The following is a 10998-nucleotide window of genomic DNA, read 5'->3' as shown; positions in this document are numbered from 1 at the left end:
CCTTATACTCCAGTGCCAAAATAGTAGGTTCAGTCTCAGCATGTAGATCCTTGAAACGGGTACGCGGAATTGCGATTCCATGGGCGTATCATTTTAGAGGATTCTAAAAATGGCCTAATCTCCTGTTCGTCGCGACACGAACAAATGTAAACCGTTACCAAAAAACAAGCATTCATTTCCGATATGTGTACTTAATTTAAATTATTAAAATTGTGTTTTGATTTACTATCGACCCTACTGTCTACTAGTTTGACACTGAAGTGTAGACGTTCACTAGAATATAACAATGTCCCAGAACGACCCAAACCTTCAATAACACTTCAAAATTCTTCAGATAAAAATTGTAGAATATCAACAACCAATATACTGGTGGATCTAACTGTGACCTTAAGCTTCAAGGTCAACCAAATTGAAGTCTGAAAACATTAAACGGAGCGTTGTATTTTTTATGTCAGTAATCGTTAGAGCGGCAAATTCTACGTCCGAATATGGGTTCAGAAAAATTTTTCGCTATGTCCTTGTAGATCATTTGAAGGACAAATACATTTTTCTCTACATAATTCGACAAGATCAAATTGTGGAGAAAAATTTTTCATCCAAGTCAAGGTTTTAGTGGGATAAAGATCAATAAATAAAAGAACATGGTATCTAACGAGCGTTCAAATAAAAACGTGGTCAAGTTGGTTCTGAAAATTTGGACGTAGGGCGTAGCGTATAGCAAATGAACTTAAACGTCATCTGTCAAAACGCTATATCGCCGTTATCAATTTGAACATTTTCGTTTTAAAAAGCGTTAAAAATGGTGTTTTCTCAAGAACAAAAAGTGTTTATCATAGAGTCCTACTTTAGAAATGGACGCAAGATTGATGGAATATGGAAGTATTCTATTGAGGAATGTTTCATAGAATTTCAAAATCAATTTCCCGGCGTTGTTGAGTACAACATTTTTCAAAGTGCAGTTCAGCGTTGTGTTAATGTTTTTCGTGAAACGGGCAGTGTAACAAGAAAAGAAGGAAGCGGCCGACCTAAAAAGCGGACTGAAGAATTAAAAGAAAATGTCCAACAAATAATGGAAAATGCGCCAAGAACTTCTGTACGTGTTTTATCACAAATGGTGGGAGTATCAGTCGGTACCTGCCACACAGTGTTAAAAAAAGATTTGCGTTTGTTCTCCTATCGTTTAACTTGTCAGCAAGAACTTCATGAAGTTGATTTTCCGCGACGGGCTGTATTTTGTGAATGGTTTTTAAACAACTACGGTGAACTTCATAATATCACCTTTTTTTCTGATGAAGCCTGGTTTCATTTAAGTGGTTACGTAAACTCACAGAATATGAGAATGTGGTCTTCTGAAAAACCAGATAACTTTTTTGTCGAGGGCCCTCTACACGCTCAAAAAATTGGAGTTTGGTGTGCTCTCAATCGAAGGAGGATTTATGGACCTATTTTTTTTAATGGTACTCTTACTGCGCAAAGGTATAGAGAAGAAATTATCGCTCCTTTTGTTAACCAGCTGGAAGAAAACGAAATTACAAACTTTTACTTTCAACAAGATGGCGCAAGGGCACATACGGCAGGCGAGACGATGAATATGTTGAGGGAAGTTTTCCAAAATCGACTAATAAGTCTCAATGCTGAACATGAATTTCCACCGAGGTCATGTGATATTACGCCGTGTGATTTCTTTTTGTGGCCTTACCTTAAAAACACTATTTTTGAACTGCCTATTCCTGATTTAAACCATCTGCAGGCTCGACTTATAGACAAGATTCGTGAAATTAACAATACCCCGAGCATCTTAGAAAATGTCTTTAATTCTTTGAGGAACAGGTGTGAAAAGTGCTTGGAACAAGGAGGGGGACACTTTCAGCAGCTGCTTTAATTTATTGTTATAACAAGGAGGGGGACACTTTCCGCAGCTCCTTTAATTGTTTGTTATTGTTATCACGATTATTCTTTAAAATAAAGTTATATAGTCATTAACGTTATTGAAACTGACAGCTGCTATACAGCTCGTTGAGAAATGAGGTTAAGTTGGTCGCTATAAGCTGCTCCCTACGTCTAATGTGTCAGAGCCAACTTCGACCACGTTTTTATTTGAACGCTCGTTATATACTTATATGTGTACTTATAATTCATGGAACAATTTCAATGCGGTTTTCTTTCACAGTAAAAATTGTTGTAACGTCTTAGGTAATGTTCAGCAGAATAATTCTGATCTAGATACCATCTTCTTAATATTTAGAACTGTTAAGTTGGACAAAAGACAGTTCAAATTTCGAGCCCTGAGGATGGTGTAAAATAACACCGAAACGTTGGCAATGATTTAAAATATAGTGTTCTTTTATATATTGATCTTTATCCCACTAAAACCTTGAATTGGATAATTATTCAAGATTGCAAAACAGTGGAATCGTAATTAAAATGTTTCATGTCAAATTTGTATGATTGTGACTCATTAGACGACGATCTTGGATTTGACCCTCACCACAAATTTCAAGTTCAAACTAAGGTCAACTTAATATCAAATGCAATGTTCTGTTGTTTATGCCACTAATCAATCTGCGTCAAATTTTATGTCGTAATTTGGGATGAAAGAATTTTTCCAGGATGCCCTTGCAGATTATTTGAAGGTCAACAAGGTGATATAAAATAATGCATATAAAAGTCACCATCTAATATTTATTCAAATTGCTCCAAATTTTGTTTAAAACGTTTTTAATTATTCGACAATTTTCAAGGTGACCTTGTGTTGACCTTGAAACTTAAGGTAAACTTAATTCCAAGATCTTTCTTGATATGCTGCAACTTTTACCTGAGTCTTCTATTGATAGGTCTTAATTCTGAAAAGTTAGCGAGGGGAGGGTTATATAATAAATAATAAAAACGAAAATATATGTATAATGAATGTAACAAAACGAAAATTTCAATATTTCTACAGAGACGCTTGTTTTTTTTTCAGGGCTGAAGCTGAGACACAGTACGCCAAAAGCCTCTCGAAGCTTAGTGCCAAGCTTTCGAGGGCGTGTCGAGATGGGATCGGCGGTCTCAACGAGGCTTGGAAGGCCGTCGCCTTGGAACTGGAGGCGAGGGCTGAAGGGCACAGGCTGATGGGGATGGCGCTACTCGAGGAGACAGCCAAGCCACTGAGGAACCTCACGGAAAGTCAACACAGGTAAGCGAATTTTAACGTCAATAAACAATGCATGTTTAATAAAAATGATAATTTTAATAAAGTATGTACAAACAATTCAGGACTGCGTTCCTTGGAAAATTTTAACAGAGGTCTTTCATACATTTTTTTTTAATTGAAGCTTCCTCTAAAAAGTGACAGTCCATTAAATGGGGACGGCCTGAACTGTTTTTTTTAATTTTTCTCAGAAACTTTTGAATATAAGTAAACGAAATTTGTAATAATTATACATATAAACATATAAAATCATATTTTACTGGCAAATCTTCCATTTTGCTGGTTTGCTATAAGGGATAATGTAAACCACCCCTTTTATTCTTTCAGATTTCGTAAGCAAAATAATATTTTAAGATACATTTGTTTATTCAGAAACTCTTTTGACTCTTAGAAAAGTTTTGTATTGTTCTTCATTTTTGAGAAAAAAGTATATTTTTAGAAGTTTGCACTTTAATTTTTTGAAAAAAGTTAATAAATGCATTCTTCATAATTAGGCTATTTTGCAAACTCTTGTAAAGTTAATATGACTTCTATTAAAATTTTATTTACTTCTCCTTTTATGTTCAATAATCCAGTTTACACCATTCTAATTTAACTTTTTTGGGGAGGTGCCAATTAAAATATATATGAAAGACCCTCTAAAAATTTTCGTAGGAATGCAGATCTGATTTTTTGTATGGGCACACTTATGCAACACCCTGTATATGAAAAAAATAATTTCAGAGAACTTTTTGAAATAATTCGTAGATTACAACAATAATAATGTAACACTTGTACTCTTTAGAGAAAAAATGTGACTTACTTCGATATATCATTTTTTAAGAACACACAAAAATATTATCTGGCATATCTTATTTGCGTATATTTGTAGTAAAATATTGTAAATCTAAAATAAGCATAAAGTGAAGAAGTTTTTTCTTCATATATACCCCAAGTTTATATACACCCAAATAAATAATTAATTTGTGCATAAAAGCTTATTAAATCCTTGAAAAAGCTTATTAAATCCTTGAACTAAATAAAATATCGCAAGTCAAATTTAAGTAAATAAATTTTAAGGGAAGAAAAATTGCTTAATTTAAAATTATGATATTTTACTACGAATATATACAGATATATGATATTTTTTCCCTGCATCATATTTTTGGAAATAAATTTTATATAGACAGTAATATCCAATTCTCTTTCTTTTTTTAAACATTTATCAAAAAATTGTATTTCTTTCCTCAAAAAAATGGTACGATATTAGGTTCACAGTAACTTTATTCTTAACTTACAGTGAGCAATTTATTCCTCCAAGATTTCAGTTTATTTTAACTTAAGATACCCTGTATAATATAAACCATTTGAGATTTTCTTTAAAATGCGTAATTGTATTGAAACATACCTACGTATTTAGAGTAGTGTCTTTATATTTTTGACTGACTTAAAGGATTATAAAAACAAAATCCTCTAGACTTGTTCCGATATACCTACTTACCTCTATAATTTAAATTTATTTAACGAGTGTACCAATGTATGCAAATTCCTACAGCCCACTGATGCATATAAAATCCAAAGAATGCGTAACGATAAATTCGGATAGCTCTAATCTATAGAATTCTATAAAATTAACATACACTGAGCGTTTCCAACTGTTCTGTTGTTTTTTAAAAATTAATGGACTTTGCCTACAGCTTGAGTGTATCTATAGTAAAAATATTTTTACCAACTTTTTAGTGATAGTGAGAGTAGATATGGATTGTCTGAAATGTTATCCTTATATTTCTTCTAATTCTAAGTGATAATAAGCATTTTTTGAGTATAAATACAGGGAGTTTCAATTAAGACGTCAATGTTACCATCTTATTAGAGATTATCTGTTAAATTGCTGAAGAAGTAGCAACTTCTCTACTAATTACTATAGGTTAAACGAAAAAAAAAACAATTGAAATATCCGTAGGACCTTCTTTATTTATTAAAATATGTCATAATATACAGAGCATCTCATTTAAAAAAACATTTTAGCAAATATTTCATAAACGTTATTTTTCAATTTTTCTTCGATTTCATTTCTACAAAATTAGTAATATGCTTACGTAATTTGAAACACCCTAATTTGTGTAGACACGTAATTTTAATTGCATCTATTAAATTATCATCTCTACTAACCCGGGTAATGACGTACCATTATAAAATTATTAATTTACAGAATTTACGTAACTGAACGTGTGTTACGTTATAATTAAATATACGTGATTTCGCGCTAACCTACATTTTGAGGATTTTCTTCACTGTTATTTCCGGCATTTATTACAGTTATAACAGCATGTTTTTTTATTCATGTACTTTCCTCAAAATTCTTCAAATTACATGACGATTTACTATAATTTCTACAAAAGAATACATTTTAAAAATAACATGTAACAGCTNGCAGATGGTACTCTCCCGTGACGAGCAATGTTGAAATTAATTCGAAATTGCCGCTGTGCTGCGACCACACAATCATTATTTTTGTAGTAAGATTTAATCGCAAAAGAACGTTGTTTGCCGGACCACTGTTCCATGATTACTAAATGGCATAAAATGACAGATAATTTGTCAAACAAATCCGCGGCAACCTATGCATAGTAATGAAATAATAACGTTTTCAAAACTTCCCGCACCTTCTCTAATTTCTTCTAATTATAAATGGACATTTTTTGAGTATAAATACAGGACTTTCAGTTAAGACGTCAGTGTTACCAACTTATTAGAGATTGTCTGTTAAATTGCTGAAGAAGTAGCAACTTCTCTACTAATTAATATAGGTTAAACGAAAAAAAAAAACCAATTGAAATATCCGTAGGACCTTCTATATTATACAGAACATCTCATTTAAAAAAATATTCTAGCAAATATTTCATAAACGTTATTTTCAATTTTTCTTCGATTGTATTTCTACAAAATTAGTAATATGCTTACGTAATTTGAAGCACCCTGTATGTAATTTGTGTAGATACGTAATTTTAATTGCATCTATTAAAATATCATCACTAACCCGGGTAATGACGTATCATTATAAAATTATTAATTTACAGAATTTACGTAACTGAACGTGTGTTACGTTATAATTAAATATACGTGATTTCGCGCTAACCTACATTTTGAGGATTTTCTTCACTGTTATTTCCGGCATTTATTACAGTTATAACAGCATGTTTTTTTATTCATGTACTTTCCTCAAAATTCTTCAAATTACATGACGATTTACTATAATTTCTACAAAAGAATACATTTTAAAAATAACATGTAACAGCTAACAAATCTAGTATTAATATTTATATTATTATACAAGTTGTCTCAGAAATAAACGTCAAACTTTTTATTTTTTTATTTTATATTTTTTTTCCATAATTGACATCTTTGTCTGGTATTTTGTACTCATCAAAATATCTCTAACGAGCTGACTGTGGATTAAAGAAATACCTAAGCAACGTATGTGAATATTTTACGGAACCATTGTTATCTTAAAATTTTTTTGCTAGCCTAAATTCTGATTGGTTCACATTTTTGTTCTTCTTTTTGCTTATTATCAATTCAACGAAGCGCTTGCTTGAACTTATGATTCAGTGGCGAGTAACAAAAATTTTAAAATTTTAAAAATCGTATTATTTAAAAAACTAAGTGGTTGCCGAAAAAAAAAGTTATTAGATAAAAATTAGTGTTTTGTGTTTGTGTTTTGAGTTAAATGCGTGGTTAAAATTTTGGCATTAGTTCCTGGAACATCTTGTATATAAGAACAGATTAATTAATATTTTGTCAGACGATGGCTTCATTGATTTACAGTTAAACAACAATTTGTTTTTAAAATATTCAGTAATTAGATGCAAGTAGAAAAAAAATATAAGAAACAAAATACAAACTACAATGCTTCATCAATAATTATAGGATTTCAAATAATGAAGTTTGTTATTAAAGTATACTTTCTCCTTTAGGTAAATTATTTATCTAAGTTGACTCATGTCTATAAAATAATGTTAAAAGCTTAGATATAAAAGATCTTCCATAATCAGCCTGCCAAATATCCATTTTATTCCCCTTAACCCTTCCCTTCCCTTTAACCCTTCGGACGCATTGTCATGCCTGTATTTATTAGAACTTTTTAAAAATTTTTAAACAGTGAGTTTGACAAGCTAATTATGGTTGTTGAAAATCCATTTTTTCGTCCTTATATGATGTACTGAATCATTTTACAGAGTGAGGAAGCAGTCAGAAACGGCTGTCGATAAAGCAGCAAGACTCCTGGGAGACTGGAGGGCCACTGAAGCCAAGGGAAAAAAGAACAGCCACGCATGCGCTCGCGAGAATGAAAAATTACAAGATGCCGCCGTCCTAGACACCACAAAATATGGAAAACAAACGTAAGTGCAGAAAAACGTCCAAATCCCTTTGATATCCGTCGATAAAATATTCCTTGATTCTTGGATTTAAACTGTGATATTTAGTAGTTACGCTAACAATAGATTAGTTCTGATTTTCCCGGAAGTGACCTCGATATCGTTGAAAATAGATTCCCCGCGCTGCTGATTTATTTTGAATGGTGCTTGTATTATACCGAGAATGCAACAACAAAAGCAATGTTACTAACGACGACAGATCATTGAGAGGCCCATATTTGAAAAACAAGGCATATTTGGTACACGAAGTCTTCGTATTCGTATTAGCGTACCTTTCAAAAAAATAACTTCAGAAGTTCTTACCGTTTCGTATAGCTTATTTAGACAATTCCATTGTAAGCTTCTGACAATCTTTTGTAAAACGTGAGATTACTTCTTAGTTTTATAGTGTAAACTCCTAAATGTTTTAGTTTGGAATCCTTTTTTTGTCTAAGATATATATAATCTCCCTTTATCTTTCGAGATGTGCAAAATATATAAGAATAAAATATTCGAAATCTTCTGTTACCTACCTAGATACAAGCCTAAAAAGGAGTTTTTAAATGTATATTGTTCAGATTTGAACAGTACGTTTCCTTATTCCTTACTATCACAGTGATATAGATTTAATTAATTAACAATTAATTAACAACAAATTAACTTGCTTTATCTTTTTTAGTCTCAATATTAAACTATGCAGTGTTGAAATTAATCTATATTCACTCTGTAGATATAGTTAAAACTTGAATACTAAGAAAATAATCCTATTTCCAAATAATGTGGTATTATTAACTGATTAATCGCTCACTAAATAGTTTTATAATTATAGCAACTAAAAAAATAATCATACTATGGTCGTAAAAAATGTAAGTTGTTTTCACTTAAAGGAATTCCAATAGTAATGAGATAATTGTAAAATCAGTTCACCTGGTCCAAAAATAATGGTAGGAGCATATTTGCTTCCAAATTATCAAATATCACTTTGCTTGTTAACTCATTATGTGTTTTTTTTGTCAAATACCTATCTGCTTCTTTGATATGCACATGTCTAATGCTTTTAAAATTTCAATTTATAGATTTTATTTATAAAAAATATCTTTGATAAAAAAAATGGTGGTATCTATATACATTTTTTCGTCTAAATATTCCATTAATTTCATTCATTTCCATAAATAAGTTGTACCATTTTTATAGCTATTAAATTTTGATGATTTACGGAACTTTTACGGTGCTTGTATATTAATTTCTGACTAATTTATTTTCTGAGAAAAGAATATTACCATCTCGGCGCCGATCTTTTATACAGGATGAATAAAAAATGTAATAATAATATTTATGAATTAAATACCTACCAAATATGAAAGAAAAATAATTTTATAACCTCAAATAAAAAATTATATAGCATCTTAAAAAATATATTGGAGGTCATGTGGTAACAGAAGCAAAAGTCAAGATTTGAACTGTTTGCAAGATCCTACACAATATAACCCTCATCGCTGGCAATTACCATAAATGAAATATCTATTTCTTGTCTCGCCTACACACCGGCTTCTACTGCAGTCGTTTACATATTTTTTCTGATCTTTGACTTATAATAGCTTCACATACGCCGCTGATATTGACATTTAAAACGACCGACTGTCTACAATCGGCTAGTTTCACTTTAAATTTCATAACATGTGTGCAAGGTGATCCGGTGATCCACCTGAGATGGACGGTGGGTATCATTCACTTAAAAACTTGCAGCCAATGTACAGTTTGTTTGGTTTTATGTGGGATGTTTGAAAAACAGGAGAGAAGGTCTCAAGAGGCCATTTAAAAAAAAATATTATATTGGTTTAACATCTCTATAAAATATTAAATGCATAGATGAAGCCCTCCATTATTTACCAACAATAATAACCTAAAACTGTTTTTCAAAATTTTCATTTTAACAACAATTTTTTTTTGCAATAAACATTCTCCGGACTTTAAATTAAAATATTAATTGTGTTAGGTTAGAACCATTAAAGATATATTAATGAATTTTTCAGGACTTATTGTGTAATATTTATATTTTAATAAATAATTAAGNAAAGGATTTCTGTTATATTTCTGAAGCTTTGCTATGCAACCTTCTCAGTATCTTTCATTTTCAATCACGATCTTATTTGTTCGAAGCCTTAGCGAATTATTTCATTGGTTCAAGTTTTTATGTGTAGTGGAGAAAGCAAAACCTTGGATGGATATATTAAAGGTGTTTCAAAAGCGTTAAAAGATCTTGGATTCTCTTGGATTTCGTCGGTTAGCCCAAATGCTCATAGTGATTTTTCCTATCTCTACTGTATTCGATAAATCCTGATCGGTGTTCCAAGATAATAGTAAAAATTTTGAAACTAATACAAATTTGACACTTGTGCTCTAAATATGTTATTTTTTCTAACATATCCTTTATTCTATTAGCTTTTTCAGTTCTGTTGAGGGTGCTATTGGAACTGAAACGTACATATTATCGTTATGTTAAGAGAAGTACCTTCAGGCTTGGCTTATAGAACTCGTCTTTAGAAACGTATTGTTTTAACATGTTTAATTGGGCCTTTAAAGTCGGAACAATACACTAGCGTACACCCTATTTGAATATTATTCTATTTGGACACAGACTGACAAGTTTTGAATGTTATTGAAAGTTGGGTATGTTATAGTCATAGTTGTAGGTGAAGCAACTTAATAAATATCTTACAGATTTTACTACTCCCTTTAAAAGGTAGCACTCCGCGGTTTTATCATTTATTAGGAACAATATCAAACAATAAAATTTCTGTTACGTTGTAGTTCCTATCTAAAGTCTATTTATTTAAAAGTTAATTAAAAATAATATTTATTTTATTTTTTATTAAAATATAAATATAAATAAATCTCAATAAGATGTGGTTTTTACACAATTAATTTTTTAATTTAAAATCCCGAAAATGTTTATAGCAAAAAAGAAATTGTCAAAATTAAAATTTTGAAAAACAGGATTGGTAATGATTACTTTTGATTAAAATATATGAACTCAAATTCCGTGATTAAGTGGAAAATTGGGGATCCGCTGACGTGATTTGGCTCATTATGAAATTGACTATTTATATTTAAACAAAGTTACTTTTATTTTAAAAAGCATACACTTATTTCAAATATATGTATATCAAATAAAGGTATTGTAAAATCTTCAATTCTTTAAAAATTGGTTTACAAGATGACTTGGTATATCAACAATACATCTTAAAATACTCATTTGGAAAATTTGAAGTTGGCTAATTTTGATTTCTCAACAAACCAACTCAATTACTGCAGAAGGGAATATTTCGCATATTTCCTGCTCAATCGTGTAAAACATTACGCTACCCACTTTTTTTTTCGACAAATCATTTACTTATTAAAGTTATCTAG

At 30.8% G+C, this 10998-nt stretch overlaps 1 protein-coding gene across 1 annotated transcript; it reads left to right on the top strand.

Moving 5' to 3' along the window:
- Window positions 1-2962: 2962 nt before the first annotated feature.
- On the top strand, window positions 2963-7572 carry LOC111692704 (the record flags this gene model as incomplete). Its single annotated transcript, XM_023456799.1, has 2 exons — window positions 2963-3175; window positions 7408-7572. Coding segments are annotated over 2 exons (378 nt in total), but the record flags the coding sequence as incomplete, so codon positions are not given.
- Between the last annotated feature and the right edge of the window lie 3426 nt (window positions 7573-10998).

The sequence above is a fragment of the Anoplophora glabripennis genome, unplaced genomic scaffold (assembly GCF_000390285.2).
Source record: "Anoplophora glabripennis isolate ALB-LARVAE unplaced genomic scaffold, Agla_2.0 scaffold2780, whole genome shotgun sequence".
Lineage (NCBI taxonomy): Eukaryota > Metazoa > Arthropoda > Insecta > Coleoptera > Cerambycidae > Anoplophora > Anoplophora glabripennis.
Note: the sequence above shows the minus strand (reverse complement) of the source record. Positions and strands in the feature narration are given on the sequence as shown.